The sequence below is a fragment of the Brienomyrus brachyistius genome, chromosome 19 (genome assembly GCF_023856365.1).
Source record: "Brienomyrus brachyistius isolate T26 chromosome 19, BBRACH_0.4, whole genome shotgun sequence".
NCBI classification, from domain to species: Eukaryota; Metazoa; Chordata; class Actinopteri; order Osteoglossiformes; family Mormyridae; genus Brienomyrus; species Brienomyrus brachyistius.
In genome coordinates this window covers 11,417,777-11,439,572 of record NC_064551.1, presented here as the reverse complement: position 1 = coordinate 11,439,572, position 21,796 = coordinate 11,417,777, and the positions used below count along the sequence as shown (strand labels likewise).

At 48.7% G+C, this 21,796-nt stretch overlaps 1 protein-coding gene across 3 annotated transcripts; it reads right to left on the bottom strand.

Moving 5' to 3' along the window:
- Positions 1–1,043: 1,043 nt before the first annotated feature.
- Positions 1,044–18,762, bottom strand: slc24a4b (solute carrier family 24 member 4b). Of its 3 annotated transcripts, none has more exons than XM_048985614.1 (17): positions 17,893–18,762; positions 15,456–15,572; positions 9,896–9,972; positions 9,146–9,220; positions 8,967–9,051; positions 8,784–8,887; positions 8,508–8,582; positions 7,804–7,829; positions 7,666–7,719; positions 7,047–7,192; positions 5,785–5,978; positions 5,502–5,634; positions 4,939–5,105; positions 4,627–4,741; positions 4,374–4,486; positions 4,207–4,272; positions 1,044–4,107 (listed from the first exon to the last, which is right to left on the bottom strand). In XM_048985614.1, the coding sequence occupies exons 1-17, from the start codon at positions 18,053–18,055 to the stop codon at positions 3,955–3,957; spliced, it is 1,863 nt and encodes a 620-aa protein (XP_048841571.1). In that variant the 5' UTR covers positions 18,056–18,762; the 3' UTR covers positions 1,044–3,954. The 3 variants fall into 3 exon arrangements, with proteins under 3 accessions (XP_048841571.1, XP_048841572.1, XP_048841573.1); XM_048985615.1 differs by having other exon boundaries at positions 5,785–5,954; positions 7,086–7,192; positions 17,893–18,761; XM_048985616.1 differs by having other exon boundaries at positions 5,785–5,954; positions 7,104–7,192; positions 17,893–18,756.
- Between the last annotated feature and the right edge of the window lie 3,034 nt (positions 18,763–21,796).

Below are 21,796 nucleotides of genomic sequence, written 5' to 3'. Positions count from 1 at the left end.
TTCATGGATTGGGACACTGTTGCACTCGTGGCCTTCCTGTTAGATTTAATGAGCCTGGTAGTTCTCCTCTGTCCTCATTCCTAAACAAAGTGTTTTTGGACTGACCCTGACTGGGTATTTTTTTTTTGTTTATCACACCTTTCTGTACAGCGTGAAAGCCAGAGGAGCGCGAGATGCCACACGTCCGACACCAGGTCTCACACTGCCTTCGAAATCACACGTCGGAGCCTCACAGAGTCCATACCTCTTGGCACTCTACCTGCTGTACATATTCAGATTCACCCATTCGTAGGAGCAGGCTGTTTGCATGAACGGGCAGGTATGCCTCAAAAGAGTGGACTGGCAGCTTAAAATTACAAAACGCTTTTTAAAACATGCAGCCCTTAATGACTTGTTTTCTATCTGCTTTACCTGACTCCATTGAAAAACCAGAGGGGGACGACAAAGTTACATTAATTTCAGCTGAAAGAGCTGCAAGTTTGAGAGGTCAGCTAACTATAACAGGTACAGCCAACAAGCCAAGTACCCCACAGATAAAAATGATAAAATACGCTGTGTGACTGCCATCCTGAAACCTGAGGGTAAATTAGGACATCAGGTTCAGGTTCAATAAAATTATTTCAATTTTCCGAAAGGTGGAAGAAAAAAAAAAAAAGGTCAGTCATCGTCCACTTCCCATTTCCACAGCCCGACCGCTCACTCCCACAAGTTAGCAGAGGGCTGTTTTGGCGGAATCGAATCTTAAATATTCACACCGCAACTACTAAGACGTTCCCACCCCTAACAGTCGACGGAAACAGTTCATGACCGTTTAATTTCCTTAAAAGGGATAAAGGAATCCCCCGCTGTACACATCCAGCAAACACTGCAGAGGAAACAGAACATCATTTATGGTGAGAGGAGGATGAAGCTGGCCGGGAGAATCACTAAAGCCAACGCTAAAGGCCACCAAGGCAGTGCACCTTTCCCCAACGCGAACAGGATGTAGAAGGCGGCCAAGCACACCCCAGGCATTACAGTGGATGAAAGCGACAGGACAACACTGTGTATAAATGTTTAATTTGATCATACAGCCCATATTTTTAAACAATTGTACATCAGCTGTTTTTTTTTTGCCAATCATTAACTATTATTCATTATTGCTTTACAGTTAAATGTATCATTGTCCACTAACAGCAAGATACAAGAAGTACATTCAGAAGGTATACAGAGGTCAGTATGCTTCAGCTAGATTTTATATATTATTTTTTTTTTAAACCATTTATTTTGACAAAATGACCCTACATCACATTGCCCTCACAGTGTGCAAAGTCACATTCATTCATTCAGGCTCACGCATCTCTCAGGTGTCTGCACACAAAACAAAAAAAAAATATATAAATCACTGCATTTGCAACTGAACGTACACGCGGGAAGTCCAGTGCACACTGGCCATTATTTCGTACACAGAGAGCTTTAGGAGCATCCAGGGAAAATAAAAAAGTTACATTGTGTAGTTTTGTGTTTAGATACAGAGAACTTTTCTTATGCTCCTCCAAGACCTGAAATTGACCACACGGGCAGGCAGCATTGCAATTTCTGCCACAACCTGGGGGGGCGGGTGGGCTTTCACCTCTAGCATGCATTTGCTAGGTACTGCATGAAGTGCGTCTTCAATCCAGTCAGACACCCGATTAGCGCGCACGTCTGTTGACCCTCCAAAGCAACTGGCAGCAAAGATCACGCTTATCCGCAACAGCCAATGGGGGAAAAGGAAGCTTGCTGTGCAGCGCGGTCATTTCCTCCCAGAGCGAAAATCGCAGCCTGAGGATTCTGGGATACTGTCCACAAAACCTCAGGACGACCAGAAGCCTCCCACCTCTGCATCAATCCGCATTGATGTTGCGCTTTTAAGCTGAAGATGTCAACCTAAAAGCCCCCAGAATGGAAGCACAGAGTAACGCCCTCACGTATTCGCGACAGAGAAGATGCAGCTGCATGCAGGAAATGGTTCCCCTCCGTTCCACAGCGGCTGTGTTTGAGCACTTCAGATATTTATACATTTCCTGGTACTGAAGGTCAAGGATGAGACAATGGAAGCTGTGGAAGGTGAACGCAAGGTGAACTACGAAATGAAGACCTCGGCACCATGCACATGCAACTACGGCAGAGTACTTATTCCCAGCCTCTAGAAGGAAGAGCTGATTTTTGGTTCATTCATGTCCTCGCAGAGAATCCCACCCCTCAGTGGGTCGAGGACTGAACATTGCACTGCCTGTCTAACTTTGAAGAAGCAGATACAGGTACTGGGAGGCTACAGCAGTGCCCAATCAGAGCAGATGTTTAAACTCCTCACAGGCACTGAGACTCCTCCCACTCCAAAGGTGGCCAAGGTCCCAACTTAAGTTTGACTTGCTGCCAGTCTCTCTGTAGCAAAAGCTCCACCTAGTGTTTTTGCACTGCATGTTCCGAATGATGTTATAATCGCAGATCCTCTAAATGCCATCACTGGGAAAAGGACTCTGGAAAAAGTGTGGGGGGAGAAACAAGGAAAAAAAAAAATCCCATAAATCTCACCCACAAACACAGGCAGCAAAGCCCTGCTGAGACCAACCGCACAAAAAGGAAGCACTGGTTCAAAATGGACTGGACAGCAGCTGGGTAAAAGTGCAATAGTCCCAAAGAAAAAGTCCCTATTAGTGCTTTATAGATCCTGCTACAAGAAGCACCAAGTAACCCAGACAGCCAAACACCTACAATCGGGCCACTGCGACACACAGAAAGGTAACGGTAAGAGTTGAATGTAGGAGTGACTTACACACAAAGAAGGTCAAACTGTCCTAGATGAACACACACACACACGCACACAGGATGCAAGGCCAACCATATTCTTACAGACCCCCCCACAAAAGGACACCAAGAGACCCTGCCCTATGTCTGTGCCACTCAGAAGGCTCTTCGGGGGGGGGGGGGGGGGGCTTTCCTTTCCAAAGCCCACGCAGTGGACGGATTCATGTGCAATAGACATTGTGCAACCCAGTGCCACAATGGGAAGTGAAATAGTCCCTGAATGGAAAGAATGAGCTTTCAAGCAGACAGCGAAACACCAGCTAAGCAAATGCCCACACGCTGACCCTGGTGTCGTCGTGCCACACAGACCAGCGGGGAAAGGTTCTCATGCAAACCAACCCCACCTCACCCACCCCCACAGACGCACGCAGACACACAAAAGTGAATTCTGCTTCTCAAATTACGATCTGCATCACACGGGCCCTGTCACCAGCCCGGGTCGACGTGGGACACCCGCGTAGGGCAAAGTCCCCCGGCACCTGCCTTGCTGTTCCCTTCCCCAACTACACGAGAGGCCCACACTCCTCCCAAGCTCCCCACACCACAAGGTATCAATGTTTTAATCCAGCTGTCAAAGTTTTGATCCTAGGAAATAATTCTTAAAAAAAAAAAAAAAAAAAAAAACACACATCATGCAGTCAATATTATAGTTTAAACAACTTATGGCATCCATTCAACGTTTGAGCTGCCAGATTGCATTCTCGAAGAATTTTAAGAGTCATTGGCAATCCTCTGCAGCAGAGGTCGAGTGGCGGAGCTGTGGGCTCCCACGCTAGAGAGACGTAGAGGGGCGGAGCGATGGTGGCGGACAGAACACCATCTGGAGTCCCATCTATAAGAGGGAGAGGAAGAAAGCTGCCATGGAGAGATTCCAGTGGGCCTCAGCAGGGTACCTGGGCAGGCCTGGGGCTGGAACCCAGCAGGATCTTATATGGAGGAGTCCCGTTTCCCCAGGTGGAGAGAAGGTTCTGGAAACCATTCTTCTCACAAAGAATGGCAGAATGGAGCGGGGGAGGGATTACAAGATCAGGAACCAGACTGAGGCTCAATGGGCTGGGTCAGGTCAGTTGGAATGATGAGAACAGATGGGAGGTATGGTTTGGACTGGGATGGAGCCAGCAAATCTTAGTGGTCCTCTTGGCACATGGGCAGGTTGACGAAGGTGAAGACGTTGTACTCGATCATGATGGAGAAGCAGAGGAAGATGGCGTACAGCACCAAGACGTAAATCCCCAACTTAAAGTCCAGCTTCCATTTGTTGACGTGGATCCCCGAAACCTACAATGGAGTTGTAGGGGGAGCATGAGCGCACGTACGCAGAAGGTGTGGAGTATGAACAGGTCGGCATGCCGCGATAGCTAAGCCAGACTGACTTACTGTGAGAGCCACAGAGCCCAACAGAAGCACTACCGAGTACACGAGCCCTGCGCTGTTTATCCGCACCTAGGGGAGAAAGATCGTCCGATTATTACATTATACTGAAGATCCACGCATCATGGGCGTGAAAGATCAGCAGAAAACGGACATGCTCGGATGATCGATACCTCAGAGCCATAGGAGACTGCCATGGTCTGCAGGGCCCAGGGCACACCCAGCCCCACCAGGATGTCGAAGACATTGCTGCCGATGGTGTTGGAGACCGCCATGTCCCCCAGGCCTGCAGAGAGAGAAGGCCGGCTAACCGGGGGGCGCAAGAGCCAAAAGGACCAAACCCAACGCGGTCTGTGTGTGCATGGATGAAATAGCAGAAACGTGTAGGGTAGAGAGTGTCAGGACGGAGGGGAGGAAATGCAGCACCTTGTCGGGCTACGATGAGACTGGCAATGCAGTCAGGAACGCTGGTGCCAGCTGCCAGGAAGGTAATGCCCATGATGACATCAGGGATTCCCAGGGTGTACCCGATTATCGTGACCTGCATATGGAGATGCCACATGCACCAGTGTAAGCATAGCTAGATGTTTAGATACAAGCCAACAGCTTTTGTATATTAAGGCTGCCCTCTAATGGTCAGATCGAGGTACTGCTGCTCGATCCGTAATGCTCACTATATCGATATCGCGATGTGGATAAGCTGTCCATCGGATACCAACATAAACCCTCCCCACTCACCATCCACACCATGAAGTATGAAAAGACAGCAATCCAGAGTGTGGACAGGATAAAGGTGAGCATGAAGAACTTCTCCCATCGTGGCTTGGCACAGTTTGGCACAGTAAAGTAGAGCAGCAGCAGGATTGGCCAGGAGATTATCCATTTTACCTTGTTCATCACTCCCCCTACAGGAATGAGGAAAAATTGCAGCTTCGGTGGCAATATGCACATGTCCTCATTCGGTTTTCACACAGAACCACCAAACAAGTGGGTAGGCGTGAGGCAGCAATGTCATGCATCACAAAATGATTAATAAAACTGGTATTAGTGAGACAGACCAATGAAAGCAGGGAACTTCTTGCCGAGTCATAGCATGTAACACCCAGCCTTAATACCCTCCAATTAAAGGGGTATTTATGGGGGGGGATGCACCGCCCCCAGCTAATTGGCCTCTGGAGTGGCTCCACCAATGTGACTCCAACTCAAAATATATTGGCTAATAAGCTTGACTGCTGCAGACGAATTACTGCCCCTCTAATACCCCCACAACGTCAAAAGGCAGTCATGCATGTGCCACTTACCTGGTATGGTGAATGGTGAGGACAGGTCACTCTCCTCCGGCTTATCTTCCGGTACATTACCATTCTCCATTTCCAGCTTCCCCACCACCACCACCGACTCCACTCCGTTTGCGGACTGGACCAGTTTCTGTCGCTGCCCAGAGACACCACAGAGAAACCAGTCATGTCCTGCTAGGAACCCAATCCTTACTCAGATTAGAGGAAGCGCAGAAGTCGCCAGACTTACGTGCTCGGTGATCTCAGTGCCAAATTAATCTAACTGGCAGCTCCCACTCCCCCGTACCTCGGTGATGATGAGCCGGCTGGCCATCCGGAGACGCGTCTTGGGTGCGAAGTGGTCGGTGATCATGACCCGCAGGCCAGCCTCCGGGAAGCGGAAGTTGGGAGGGCTGCTGCTCATGATCTCATCCACCATCACCACGGAGCCGCGGGTGTAAGTCCTGCTGGGCTTCACTGAGACAACAGGAATGCCTTCAGCTGCGGAGACATGCCATTCGAGACCAGGATGGGGACGAGAGCAGCCAGGCTGGGAAGTCAACTGATGGAGCCTTTAGCATTAGAATTTGTATTCAGAATCAGGTATTTTATAGACACCAGCTTTGGGTTTTTTTTTTTTTTTTTTTTTTTTTTTTAAATCATAGAACAGGCTAACTGCTGTAACGGTAAAAAAGCACAAATAAGCACTAAAAAACAAAAAATGCCCCCTCCCCCTCTGTCACATAGGCTTGACTACAAAACCAATAAGATCCCTCCAGGTCCTAAAAGCTGATGGATTTGAGTGAAGCTGCAGAAATTTCATAATTTCGATTTGCGTGTAGATCTGAACGCTTTCTGTAAGTTTGTAAACTGTGGCCTCCCAGCCTCGGAGCCACAGACAAAGAGGTGGAACTGACGGGCCAAGTGAGGAAGCATGCAGGAACAGACGCATGTACTTATACACACACACACACACACACACACACACACACACACACACACACACACACACAAAGGGGTTTCTAACACGTTCCCACCACTTAGCCCAACATGCAAGCCCAAAAACGTAGAGAGGAGGCACAGTTGCAAGAGCAAGGTGAAACGGCACAAAACAGCAGGCATAGTAAGGCTAATCAGACAGGCATCACCAGATAAAGAAGAGCAGCCCTTGAAGGGGCCAGCGGACCATGGTCGGGAACCGGAGGCCCGTGCAGACTTGGTAGGAAAGTGAGCAGCAGAACTAGAGATCAGTAGAGGTCATTTTAGCCAAAGTGTCAAAGCGCTGCTGGAAAGATTTGGAGGTGAAAATCAGAGCAACTACAGAACCAAATCAGGAAGGAAGGCTGCACCACACATGTACTCGATTTCCCACAGCACCCAGGGTCAGGAGGGTGTGGTACCTCATGCTGAACCCAGCCTCGCTCGTCCTGTCAACCCCCCCAACTCAACTTGGCCACCTTTTCTGGGACTCCTGAAGGAAGCTTGTACGGAGGTCCCACCCACCCTGCCATGCCCCCAACGCGGCTACTCTAGCAGGCGAAGGAGCACAGCCTGCCTGGTTAGCCTTACCTGGACTCAACAAGGGCAACGATGGGTCATCCCAACTACCATCATAATCATCATTACCCTCCTCCAGCTCGCTTCTCATGGTGTCGCCATTGGCAACATTCTTGTTGGACTTCCCTGTGAAAAAATTCTGCAGGCTTGTGTTAAATCTGCACGGGGAGGGAGGGGGGGAAAAAAAATAAAAAAAATAAAAAATAAGTCATTGCCCCCCCCACTCAGAATTATGAAGGGGATTAACTAAGCAAAAATCAAGCCCTGGGCACATCCACGGAGAGCGAAACGCTTGCTTCCAAGACGATTCCTTAGACATACTGAGAACAGATTAAGCACTTTGAGTGGGAAGCTGCTGACTGCCTAGGGAACCGAGCAGGATGATTACACACAAAATGGGCCAAGGATGATGGGCCATCAGTAGGAAGTACCGCCCCGATTCATACTAATGGAGAATGGGGAGATAATATAAAAAAAGCTCCTTCCCAGGTTTTCCTGCACACAGGTTCAGCATCACAACACCCCTGCCTCCTACGCACGGCTCCACACAGAGCGCCATCACTAGACGCCTTGCGTGGGAGAGATGTGTACGCCCCCTGCTGGAGAATAAGTGCGCAGCAGGCATACTTACTTCATGGTGATGATGTAGCCTGTATACATAACCACCAGAATAAGGCTTTCCCACCTGAGAGAGAAGTCAAAAGTCTGTCAAAGCTGAGGCATGGCAGCACTCAAAGTGGGGGGCGTGGAGAGGGCGAGGGGCACTTACCACACAATCTTCTCGTCGTAGATGAACTGGGGGAGGGGGGGTGAATGAGAACAAGGAAGGGGAAGCTGCATTTAATCAGCACATATAACAGATATAACACAGACACAGGAAAATACCACTATGGGGTATTTTAAAATATCACGAACTGAGCCACACTGCAAATTGACAATTTTCCATTGGAAACTCTGCCATTCCCAAGCTGACACAGCTGAAAGTGTGACTAAACTGAGATGGCTACATCATCATCTAACTGCATGGATTATCTGAGAGCGCCATCTAGTGGGGTCAGAAAATACAGCAAACGGTTCATGAAGCTTAAAATTTGACCATCACTAGATTTAGGCACATAATAAAAACATTACATACACAGCGTGAACAGTAAATAAGCGTTTCCGTTTTACGTCACTGTCTCTCTCCAAACCCAGCAACGTCGTTATCAAGCTAACCCTAACCCTTCTGCAGTGGAAACCAAAGCGACCTGAAACCGGTACGGTAGTGTCTCTTCGCAGTGTGGGTTGGTTTATGTATACCAGCAGTGGTGCTTTACCACTGTGTTTCGTTTGGTAACTTATGGTTAAGGTTAGGGGTGGGTAGGGGTTTGGGATGGCATGGTTAGGATTAGGCCCATATAAATAAATGGAAAGTCCCCACAAAGATATGAATACATGGACTGTGTGTGTGTATATACAGGTCAGAAAGCTTACCACTATCAGTGCTACAACAGACAAGGTGTAGTAAAAGGAATCCCGGAACACCGACCACCAGGTGAGCATCACAACCTGAGGGGGAGGGGACAGTCAAATGTGAATATGGCCGCTATGTTAGCATCATGTGGCCCAGAGCGTAGCAAGCAAGCAGAGTGCACAGCCATTCACAGAGTGCTGAGTCCGTCACACTGGACCCAGTGATTGCCGTTTATCGGCCCACTATGCCTTAGGGTCCAATAGCGGCTTGTGGCAATGAGAGCACGGCGTACAGACCTGGCCGGCGAAGATCCCACAAACACCAATGATGCAGAGGATGTTGAAGACTGCAGAGCCGACGATAGTACCCACACCCACGTCGCCGTGGGTGATGAAGACCCCTGTGGGATAGCCAGTATGGCTCAGTGGGAGGTCTGGACCGGAATGCTCTGGTTCTCCAAATGGGGCGGAGCACCTCACCTATGATGGAGGCGAAGAGCTCGGGTGCCGAGCTGCCCGCGGCCATAAAGGTCGCCCCGGCGACGTCCTCGCTCAGGTCCAGTTTCTGTGGACAAGAAAGGGTAGCCAGAGGGTCCCCTGGTGGGCCGGAAGGGCGAGGGGGGCAAGATGGGGGCCAGCGGGGCAGGCGGCTGGCTCACCTCGCAGATCTTCTCCAGCGACGTCACGAAGAAGTCGTCGCAGACTACGGCGAGGGCCAGGAACATGTACAGCGCCTGGAAGATGACAGGGCGCCATGTTGACATGGGTGCAGGAATGCGTGGGAAAGCATTTAAAGACCCTGACTACTTCTATAAGCTTTCCAGGCATAAGCAGGCGGAAAATAAGAATCAAATCAGAGCGCCATATTAAAAAAAAAAAACAACAAGCCAGACAGAAATAATCAGGTAACGAGGCAGGAAAACATCGGTGCCATGCGTCTGATCGTGTCGGGCCCTCCGGATATTTCATTTCAGAATGAATAACGTGTTGCGCCCTCGTCCTGTCAACATGACAAACTGCCGGCGTTTTCCATAATGCACAACGAATGCATCAGTTATACTGGTCACACGGGGTCCCTCTCGTCATAAATTCCACTGTCAGTTGCTGGCAAAACTTGCCGTGTGATGAACTGTCGGCAACCATAGGAAGTGCCGGACATCCCGCGGGCTCACAAAGTGGGCGAGGGCCCGTTGTGCGTTATGGCACCAGGAGGGGGCGCTCTAACAGTTGAGTAATCATGAGGAGGGATGAAGACAAACCGTCAGCAGCACAAATATGGCATCCTGCCAGACTGGCCATAACGGCGGTACGCCCCGGCGGGCCGGTCGCGGTGGGAGCATCACGCTACACCCAAGGCCCCCACCCCAAAGCCAGACGGTCAGGTGACCATCCTGCGGTGGGACGCTTACCGCCAGGATGTGTAGCAGCACCGCTCCCTGCTTCCGTTCGGTGTTGGAGAACAAGTCATCTGGGAACTCCTGGATCGCTGAAACGGAGGAGGAGGGGAGCGGGCGGTGAACGCAAGCTGGAGACTGCAAGGCCCATGCCAGAACCGGGATGGGGGAGGCCGGGTGGACCTCTGTAAACAGCTCCAACTGGGGAGGGGGGCAGTCAGGCAATAGGCTACCGTCATAGCACCATGTGGCAGAAACATTGCCCAAATGTGACTTGGCACATTTCTAATAATTGCAAACACTTTAAACCATTGGTGGCCAGTCTTACCCAGAAAGATCGGCCCTCCGTACGGTCGCCTTCCCTATTTTATGCACGACCTAAGACCTTGAGATGGTCTCACGTCACTGACGGCCACAGTGTGTGGCAGGTTCTCACTGCAACTCCCTAATTGGATTACAAATTAGAGGACTGATTGGCTGAAGAGTCCTCACACCTGCGTCTGAACAGCTGACCTAAAGGTTACCCCAAAGACCTGCATGCACACCGGCCCTTTGCGGGTAAGATTGGCTACCCCTGCTTCAAAATGATCCATCCATTGACTGTAGCAGTTTGTTCTACGCAGGGTCATGAGGCCCAGAGCCTATGCCAGAATATACAGGGACAAAATAGAGAATCCAGGATGGGCAGCCACCCATTGCAGGGAAACTCGTAAACAGTGTTATTTATAAATGTTAGCGGGCAAACCTTTTTTTGCCCATATTGCTGGAGAAATTTCTTTCTCCCTACATGACCAGACATGACATCACATCTGCACGCAGAAGGCTACCTGCCACCATACAGGCATCAGCATAAATTAGCCATCGTTCAGGGGAAGGACTTCGGACAGATGCGGAGTTGCAATGAAATAAATATTTTAGTTGCCAAGTCACTCTCTCAAGCTGTTGAGGTCCCTGGGGGTATTTTAATAAGCATAGTGGGCATTTCATTAAGTACACTCACGTGGGGGTGGGGGCATGTCCTTCAGCTCTCAATGTAAACAAGGATCCCTGTAGACCGGTCTAATTCAGCTGCAATAAACTTAATGAACACAAGAGGTCGCCAGAGTCCAACTAACCAGGCACAAATCAGCGCTACTCTACAATCTGCTCCATCTTGAATGGGAAGAAGAGGCCCAAAGTTAAGTCCAAGGTCATAACCAGACGTTTAATGTTTTCACTTGGTTTTGCAAGATTACCCAAACACCGGCAGTTCAATTCTTTCACCAGCCAATCTGAGTTTTATGTGACTTCTGGCTCCGAAGTTGTTTCGCAGACCTCATTCCATTAACCCAGAGCTGACCCGAGCATCAAAAACGCTCCGGATGCCCGACCTGAAACCAAATGAATTAAAAATTTATTAGGTTTAGCCAGGTGGTGATGTGACCATCTCAAGGTCTGAGGTCGTGCATAAAAATAGGGAAGGCGACAGTACAGAGGGCCAGCTCTGGCTGGACTTCAAGACGGCTAACAAGGTGCCGGGTCCATATGTCCGGTTCTGTGTGAACCCGGCAGGGGTCGCTCCCTGCCCCGTGGAGCACAGCCAGGTCTGTCCCTCCCCACCCGACCCAACAAACCAGAGAGGAGAGAAGTCGTGAGAAAGTGCGGTGTCATGGCCGCAGTGGGAGAACTGGGCTGGCCTGTTCGCACTTGGCTAAATGACATCTCTGAAGCCCCGTACTGGAATAGCAATTAACACACCAACTGGGTCAAGGTGACTCAAGCTGCCGCTTTATCACAACTCGCACGACACCCTCAGACGCACCACACGTCTCTCCTAAGCCCCCCCCGCCCCCCTCGCCCCAAGGATCTTTCCCTAAAGTGTTTTCTCTCAAAACAGAATTAAAAACAGGTCTGAACTTCATAACATTCCACCAGCTCACCAAATAATTACTCTGCTGTCCATAAATAGCACTGAACTATTATACTGTGATGGAGGCCAAGAGTACCATCAGTCCACAGTCGTCATTCCAACAGGAGAACATCTCCGGCCTTCCAAGACTCAACACGACAGCCAACTTGACTGCTAATTTATTACCGATCAGTTTAGCATACCTTAGCCTGCGACCCTCAATTTCCAAAGAGACCACCTGAAATGTCTCAAAAGTTCAAGGTCTGAGCTTAAATAAGGACCTGCAGCTAAATCCACTTGACAAGCCACGCACTCGGCCTTGTCCGAACACTCCGACACTGACCTCACGCTGTACACACTCCCTGTTCGCTGTCCTCAGCTTCTGCAGCTCTGATCCGCAGGTAAACAATGACCTGGGCGTTTGTTTAGTCATCACTGCATCACAGACCCAAATGGAGGTTTTTTTCCATGACGGTCGCTCGACTTAAGTGACCCAACAGAGCACTTAGCACACAAAGAAAGAAATAAAAAAAGAAACGTACTTCCTGATAAAGCACAGAGGTCAATGGCAAGATTGTGGGATCAAAAACTTCACGTGAACAGACACTGGGGTAGAGGCACGAGACGCGGGGGGGGGGGGGGGGGGGGAGAGAGCAAACCTGCATCACCATCTTTTTTGGGAAAGCAGAGCCAGAATGTCCCTGGATCAACCGAGGTTAGGGGCCTTGCTCAGGGGCCCAAAGGTGACTCTGCCAAGTCTGGGATTTGAACAGACAACCTTCCGATAGCATCCTAATCCACTGAACCACACACAGCCCTCATATCCAGTCAAACCACTGAGACCATTTTCTGGTAAAGTGCTGACCCAAGATGAACGTAAGCAGACCTGATGGGACCTTGAGCTATGTTGAAGGTGATCCAAGAGCAGGCAAGCAGTGAGAAGCTAGAAAAGATTCTTTAAAGCTTAGTCAACACTAGGGACTGCACGTTTAAAATTTGCTCTTGGGGGGGGTGGGATACGCAGCTTTTAAGAAAACATCTTAAAAGTAGACCGAAATGGCTTACATATGCAAAAACACCTCACTTGCGATGTACCCCTCCCCTCCTCGAGCTCACCCGCCCATCCTGGGCTTTTCCCTGCTGTCGGATCAGTCAGTAGTGAGATTACAGCCCGTTTACTCCCATCTTGTTACGGCATGGGGAGGGAAACCTCCCAGCGATGCCCCACATGCCCGCCCGGCACTCTCACAGCACGCCCCCCCCTCAAACACACACCCATGCAGGGGGCAGGAGAAACAGGAAATGGACAGGTTGTCAGCAACATGGCTCATCTACAACCCCCCACCCAACCCAGTGTGGGTATGGGGTAGCCCAGCTAACACAGCGCTGAATTCTTGACTCACACACCATCTTGGCTACAGTGCAGACGATGACACGACTGCACAGAAATGACACTGTTCGCACCTGAAGTGAGAGAGCCGTGTGATTATATAAGCGGGCTGAGCAGAGCGCCCCCGGCCATCCAAAAGCCACCCCCACCCAGAGAAGCCCCTTGGAGAGGATGCGGCGGAGCAGAGGGACTCGTAATCACACGCTACTGCTTCCTCACGGCACGCTGGAACTGAAATGTCAACAACTGCATATTTATACCAATTATACTGCGAGAGCATAGCTGAGGGAGAGGGGGTGGAGTCAACCCATAACTGCATTACGCCATTTCCTAAGCACCCTGGCTATAATCCGTTCACAGGAACAGCAGCGACATGTCTGACAGCACGGCCAAAACTCAGAGGTGCCCCCACGTCACGCGGGCGTCAGATGCCAAAGCTGCTTCCTTAACAGAATTTGACAGCGGACATGATCAGACCTGCAGTGACCCGACATAAGAATCAGAACCACACATCTATGCAAGGTATGACGTTTCAGGCACTTTCATACAGACAAACGCAGGGGAGTAAACGATAGTGGGGTGGGGGGGGGGGGGGGGGGGGCTCAGGCTCAGTCCCCAGACCGCGGGACACAAACCAAGACAGTGGGGTCATGCTGCACACACCGGCCGCAGCAGGCAGGGTGCAGTGTGAGATTCCAGGCACGCTCCTGCTGTCCATAGAGGTGCCGCAGCCCTTCCTCATTCGCACAGACAGCTTCACGATTTAGTCATTAAGACACAGACTGGTGAATTACAGGCATTCAACTGCAGTATTACAGCACTAAAAGGGTCACATGACCCCCAGGATTGACACGGTATTTTTTATGGTTGGGGAACATAGTGACTAGGAGAGTGTGAGAGACTGAGTGGGGCTCAAAACAGCTTTAAAATTAGTAGTTTCATTCCACCTTCAAGTAATGCCTGCAACTGAAATAGGGATTATTATAGGAAAAATATTTAGGGTTTTTCTTTTTTAAATATCACCATCATCATCTTCTGGGGGTTCATTTGCTGCACTCCCACTGCACTTGGGAAGGGGCACTTTGACTGGTACTGAACTCGCCTGCTGATGCCACACTCTGTCGTATTGTCTGGATGGAATCCATCACAATTGTTTTTAGAACCGGGTTTCTGTTACCATGGTAAAACAGCCCACTACCTTATGAGTGTTATATGACAAGCAAGGTGGCCGTACACTACTTGCAAAACTACACAGACGTAGTGATGGTACGTTGAACGGCTTCAAAAACGCAAAAAGTTAAAAGGGGTTACCATTTCCAGAATGCTGCTATCTAGATTTCTCGGCTGTGGACGAACACATTGAAAGACAAATGATCAGAGGGAAACGTTTTCACAAACAAGGAGGTCAAAATGAGACCTCCAGGGAGGGGGCACAAACACCTTTTATTATCCGCCATCTTCAAACCACTTATCCTGCAAAGCGACAAAGCCTAATGTCTATCAGAGGCATCACAGGACACAAGGCTGGGGCACACCCTGGGTGGGATGCTAGTCCATCACAGGACACACACAAACAATATGGGTAATTAAGATTCAATTGGTGCCAGTTGAGAAGAATTTTAAATAGATTTGTTTCTTTACCAAACAAAAACATGTCAATTCACCAGTGTTCTTACCTGCAGTCTTAAACATCTTGATCAAGGGCTTCATTCTTTTACATCCTCTCTTATTTACCAGGCCTTCAAACAACTCTTAAGGGCATAATGTTTTAAGGTGAGAAAACTCAAAGTCTCTTAAATAAACCACCTATTATACAGCCAGAGCCTTGAGACTGTAGAAATAATGGCTACATTAGCTAAAGGAAAAAAAAAAGAAAAAAAAAAAAAAAACTAGATTCTTCACAAACCTAGATGAGCACAGATCCATTCAAAAGCTCCTTAAGAAACATATTAACTCATCTGACAAACAACCATCTTTTGCATCTGACAAAAGAAACATATTTGGATGCAAGCTGGTGTTCCTGCCATCCCAGAATTCCCACAGCTCTGAATTTAGGTCTTCAAAGTATTCGAAATATGCAGTGGTTCATGTGATACCAACCAGAATCAGGACCAGACCCAAGTGACATTGGATGCAAGAACATAGAAACGTCTTTAGCAGTTTAGATGCAACACAGGTATAATAATCAAAATTACCATCAAAGAACATTTTAAGAAATCTCTTTACGTTCGGCCCAGTTTCCTGCAAACAAGAGACGACAGACAGGCACCCAGATCTCAGCTCCCTGCCCGTCACACCTGGCTCAGTGCAGTTACGTTCCTCTGTGTGGTTGGCGCCAGTTGCAGCCATCAGCCGGCGGCCCCAGTGCTCACGCTCATCCTCGACGGGGATCCCTTCCACGATCATCCCATGACCTGCAGGGGGCGCAAGCAGAAACCATTAATCAGAGCAAAACATCTGCTAGTAGGTGTAAGGCTACACCACACGCAGGGCACCCGTCACCAGGCATGTTGAGAGGTTACATCAGGTGGAACACTAGGCTGCGATGACAGTGCCCCCTGACCCCAAAAATGAACAGTACACGGCCCACCAAGCTGCCTCTGATACTGCATTATCCATGAATAGAGGGCACCAGTTCCTTTTTAGGCACTACAGCCCACAATGAACACTAGTGCCTAGGGGCGCTGCTAAGGATTTTGGGCCCCATGAAAAGAATCTTAACAGGGCCCCCAACACAGTTTATTGGGGGCTTCTCTGGGCCCCCTCTCAGTCATGGTCCCCGAGAATCATCATCGTTTACCCCCCCCCCCTTTACAGCGCCCCTGCTAGTGCCATCTTCACAGCTTCTCATACTGACCATGAAGTACACCACACACTAACTGCCATATACATGGGGATCAGGCCAGCCAACCACAGCCTGCTGTGGAGGAGGGAGCAAAGAAAGCAACAAATGGGACTGCAGAGCGGTCGGTGATTGACAGACAACTACCCCACCCAGCACACCCTTCAAAAAGACACCTTAACTATACACTCAGTTAGTAAACAAGATGGGAGCGACGTGCTGCACAGATGCTGCCACTACTCTCACTTTACATGCATTGCAGGAATTACAATTAACACCTTCCCCCAACTGTCTGACAGTCACAATTTTTTCTTTTCACCTCTGGGCTTCTAGCGCAAACATTAACAAAAACTCCTCAGTCCTGTGACGTGGAGAGAATCTGCACACACATAGTCACACTAGAGAATGGCAGGGACATCCCCCACGCTTTCCGTGCATTTCCGACATCGGCTCAATGAACTAGGTACCGCTGGCATTAACAATCGCGGGGAAAGCACAAACATACATAGCCCTACCTTACTTTTAAAATGCCTGGCTGAAAGTTAACATTAAAATCCCAAACAAAGTGATTTTTCCCCACATGTGACGTGCAAACGTACATCGAACAGTGGATACAGCTGCTTCATAGATTTTCTTCGGGGACTTCTGCTAAAGTACCTTCTTAATTGAATGTTAAGTTATTCATTATAAATACATGAATAGGCATCATAATGGAGGCAATCGACTAATGGTGTCCGACACCAACACGGGGCAGCAAGATGCTGCGGGATGTCAAACATACACAGCTGGCGGGACATTTGATGGATGCAGCTCAAAGTGTGCCTCCGAAGCCTAATTTGTCAGCGCGATGAAGTTGTCAAACTTCAGCCCTTATTGTTTTCCTCTGTGCTAGAGGAAGGTGGAGAGACTTTATGCTGCCCGTCTCTCCCATCGGTGCAAATCACGCAGACATGTACAACTGCAGTACAGATCAAGAGAACCCAGTTAACGCAGAGAATGCTGATTTTTTTTTTCCAAAACCCGTCTCTCCCCCATACTCCAGTTTTTTTTTTTTTTTTTTGATACAGCAGATGGACCCAGAAGGGCCGTGTACGGCAATCGACACCCACAAGGTCATTTCAATCCGTCTGTAACGTTTCCGCCCTGCACAGCCCCAAGCGACCCACAACGTGTCCCAGAACCCACACGACTGGCAGGAAAGATGATCAGGCAGGTCTCCGCTTGGCCGACACCCGCACCTCACCCCGGCAAAAAAAAAAAAAAACTGCGATCAGCACGATCTGCCGCTTTCTGCACGCAAACCACGACCACGTTAAGTTACCGTCCGAACCGCGGTCACGAAACGTCACTGGTGCGGTGTACTGCGGCAGAGCCGCACATCTCTACACCAACATAAAACACGGTCTAAGCTGACCCGTACGCCAGGAGTCAAGGCCATCCCCACATGGCAGATACTATATTCTTGATCTATAGCCAGTCTAAACACGGACTGTGAGCATGTCATGTTACAGGCTCCCCCAGCACGACTAACATTCACCCGCAGGTTTATAATTAACCTTTATCATAAGAAAGGATCCCTTCACTACACACATTAGCGTTGCGATAAAGTCAGTGGTTCGTGCCGCAAATAAATCAGATGACATGCCATGATTGCTGGCTATATTAACCGGCTGACAGCTGATACCAGTAGGATGCAATTGGAAAAGAGAAGAATCAGTGATTGTGATATTAAACTGTGCGAATGCATGTCCTTGAAAGGGGATTTCTTAAAGGAGCTGATGTGAACGTAGTTGCGGGAGAGATTAGGCTGCAGAAATCGCGGTTCCTCCACTGCGCCCCGGAGGCTGACGCGCTCGCCCACCGCCCGCCACCGCTCCGGTCCGGCTACTCACCTGTTTTCGTCAGCAGCGCTGACATGCACCACGCCATGAAGAGGACACTGCAGATGAAACAGACCTGCACGAACAGCATCTCCCTCCGCTTGCGAACTTTGAAGATCTTGGCGATCACAGTCTTTTTGGACACGCTGAGATTCTCGTCCGGCTCCATAGTCATGGCCGCAAGGCGACGCGGATCCCTCTCTACTTTTCGGTCCCCCTTATCGCAGAGGGAGACACCGCACTGGTGGCCCGAGTTGGCTTAGCGGAGGACGGGGGTTTGGATTTGGTCCCCGTCGAATGCAAACCGGGTGCGGGCTGCGAGGTCCACCGAGAGCGGACAGTTCGCATGTGTGCCGGTACGATGCCGTTCAGATGCTGGACCACGAAAACAGCTAGTGAGAATCCCCTGCCCCACACAGCCAAACAAATTGGAGATAAGCTGTGGCACCGCAGGACAGAATCCGAATAATTATAAAAACATATTCAGATTTTCATGTTTTATAATTCTTCCGCCAGTAGTGCTGATCTTTTTATATTGGCAGCCGTAGATTCCCAGTTTTGTGGACCAGTAAGCGAGATCTGATAGCTTGGAGTGGACACGCAGCTCTTCAAAAATGTAATTATTCTGAGACCGCGCACGGCGATCTAAGAGCCGGCGGCCGAATGTGCGCACCTCACTGACTCGTCGTTAATTAGAGGCACGCCGGTTTCATATCAAGGTTAATTGTTCCAGGAAAGCGTAGTCGTGTCCCATGGCTCCTTCGGCTTTTTTTGACCCCTCCCCCAGTTTCCCAGGGCGAGATACAGGTAGTGGTGGGGAGGATCAGCGAACCCGATATCCCAGGTGGCATCCAGTGTGCGCCGCTGTTCAATAGCGGGATAAATTCCGCTCTTTCCTGCAAGTGCAACTTTTGGATGGTGTCACGCACGGACACGTGACCGCTTGCCGCAAATTCAATCTCGCAGTATTAAAGTCGAGGCTATTTGTGGAAAACGTCGGCGGATGTATATTCATGAAAAACTACCGAAACGACATCGCCCCCCCCCCCCAAGAGGCACAATGCAAAAGCTGGAAAATTTATTGTTATGGGTATAAGACGCCACTGAGTCTCACTGCGTCCTGCGGAACACCAGCGCTCCTCCGAAGCTTGTGAGACAGCAGTATACGTGGGGTGGGATGGGATTGGATCGGGGATACAGGTTATTATCCAAAAACGCATCTCATCCAAACCAGTGTTTCACCCCTACTATCAATGTTTAGGCACAGGTCACAGGTTTTGTGCAATATTAGAAAATATTAATAGCTGGCACAGTTCAGCATGCCTTTAATGCATACACCTGTCACTCAAACCGCAATTCTTTGATAGTGTTAATTAAAAGCCCTTTGACGTATTTTTTTGTATTTAAATAATTACATGAAACTTTAAAATTGTTTGCCTGCAATAGTGACATTTATTGTCAAACATGGATAGTCAAGTATGAACATGGTCTTCACGTAATACGGTTTTGGTTTATAAGCTAAATGGAATTTGTCACTGTGTAAAACTTCTGCTTGGGGCACGATGAATCTCAGTAGGTTAGGGATTTGTGGCTATGTCAAGAAGGTTGTGGGTTTGCATCTAGTGGCTCTTAAACGTTACTGCTTCAGGGATGCTGGCTGACCCTGAGTTGTGACCCCAAGCTGCAGGGCAGCTGAAGATATCGGGCCTCCAAGCCAGACCAGACAAAGTATACTCCACATTTTTTAGGGCCCTTGGAATCAACCCCCCCCCCCCACACACACACACACACACACACACACGCTCTATATCATGTAACTAACCGGCTCCCTCCCTTCACTGTGAAGCATCCATTCAGCTTCATGAAACCCCCTCAGTCTGCTCACAAAACCTAAAATGAATATGGGCCGATAGAGAAACTCGCACTCACAAAAACCAAAACCGTACCACAGACGCCATTTTCTCATGTGATGTTTGTAGATACTTTGCAACTGTGGTGGACAATATACATGTAAAAGCAAAATGTCATGTACTGTAACTGTACATGTAGGGAAATAGTAACACCCCCCCCCAGGGTAAAACCTTCACTCTGGGGTAAAACATTTTACTCTGATTCCAGAATTTTCTATTCCACACAATAATACCCAGAATCCCCCATGGCACCCCAGTACCCATAGGGAATCCTTCACCAGCATAGCATCCTTGTTTATCAGATTAGGTATAAACAAATCCCTCTGCCTGCCAGTGAAATGCAGCCACTGCAGTCTGTTTTGTGCATTAATTCTTCATAATTTTTGCAATTTTCCATTACCCAAAAAAACCTATTTGGCTGTTGCCACGCCAGCCTACAGTATGATCCATTACATGGAAATAGATAGACATTTTAGTGGGTTTAAAAAGGCAAGCATTTCTGGCTTTTTAGGACTAAAGTGTTCTAAATTAGCCTCTAGCAGATGCCCAACACGTATATTTAGAGTAAGCTAAAGTAGGTGGTCTGTGAAATGTCCGTGGAGCCAGGGAGGTGCTTTGATTTATGAATTTGTGGCTAATGGCAGAAGCTGCTTCAGTATCGATGTAGGTGACACTAAACTGAGGCAGAAGTCTGACATCACACTATTCTACAGCTGTGGAAGAACAGTGTGTAAAGCAGAAGGCAAGGTGTGAGGCAGAATGGTCCATTTAGGGGGGGGGGTCTCCTCTGTCTTGTGGAGGTCTGTCATTTCTTTTCTTGATGGTTGTCTTACGCACCTCACCCCCAGAGATCTGCAGCGGGCCACAATCGGCACCCGCCCGTCTCAGGAGACCCTGCTGAAGAGCTCTTAAGTCAGCGTCAGGAAATGAAATATTCATCGTTGTGCCGCAACGACGACGCTGCAAGTTTATTTATACGCGCATATGGATATGAGGAGTAAATGGTCAAAGATTTGTCAGACGCCATTCGATAATACAGCTGAACAGAGCCTTAATTCAGGAAAAGACCACCTCGAAGTTTCCCGGGCAGTATCTTCTATACTGCGGGTCGTCCATTTCCGGAGAGGCAGAAAGCTGGTTCACCTACCTGGGAACGGCAGTGACTCACAAGCGGAACCGATATAGCTCAGGTCAAAAGAGTTTTCTTTATACCTAAGAATTATACTGCTTTAAAAAGGAACAAGCACATAATGTTAAACAAAATATTAAAATTAGATGAATTCCATATTTTTCTTTGCTTTACCCAAAAGCACATTTCAGTCACCTCAACATGAATCCACCACTGGCTTATCATGATTTATTAGTTTCCTTAAGGGTGACCAAAGGTGAAGCTTTCTTGATCCAGTTACAGTCGAGATCTACCCCACTGCATCTTGGTTAATGTTATCACTTTGTCATCGCCAAGTGCAGCCAGTGAGACACCAAGTAAAAACAGGAGAACAGGGGAGGTCTGAGGAACTGTCAGCTTCCACAGACGACGGCCTGAGCAGAGAGGCTATCTAAACCAGGCCCTTTCTATTTCCCCCAGTTCAGACTGTGGTACATGCACTTTGCTACACCCATTGTAATGCACACAGCTGCTGTCTATCCCAAGGTTGCCATGATCCTTCTAAGAACCTTTCCCAGTTCCACCACTGCAGTCACTACATTTAGGCCCAGTTGCACTTTAACTTCTTACTTATTCTGTTACATTGGTTTGGATTAAATGTTTTTTTATCTGTAGCTTGCTTGTGTATAGTCTAACTTTGTATATTTTGCATATTTGTTGTCTTGTATTTTGTTTGTGTATAAATAATCTATATCTTTTGTATATACCTTTATTGGAATGACAATGTGTTGACACCTGCAGAAAAACAGAACACATCCTTGTAAACTTGAACAATAAACATTTTGATACGGTTTCGTGTCACCTATTCTGCTGACAGAAATGAGGGTTTCATGGTACC

Excerpts from the sequence above, each read along its gene's own strand:
- slc24a4b (XM_048985614.1), bottom strand. The coding sequence starts at position 18,055 with ATGACTATGGAGCCGGACGAGAATCTCAGCGTGTCCAAAAAGACTGTG. Across the intron at positions 8,888-8,966 it reads GCTCTTCGCCTCCATCATAG|GGGTCTTCATCACCCACGGC; the intron begins GTGAGGTGCTCC and ends GCTATCCCACAG. Across the intron at positions 4,487-4,626 it reads TCTCATCGTAGCCCGACAAG|GCCTGGGGGACATGGCGGTC; the intron begins GTGCTGCATTTC and ends CTCTCTCTGCAG.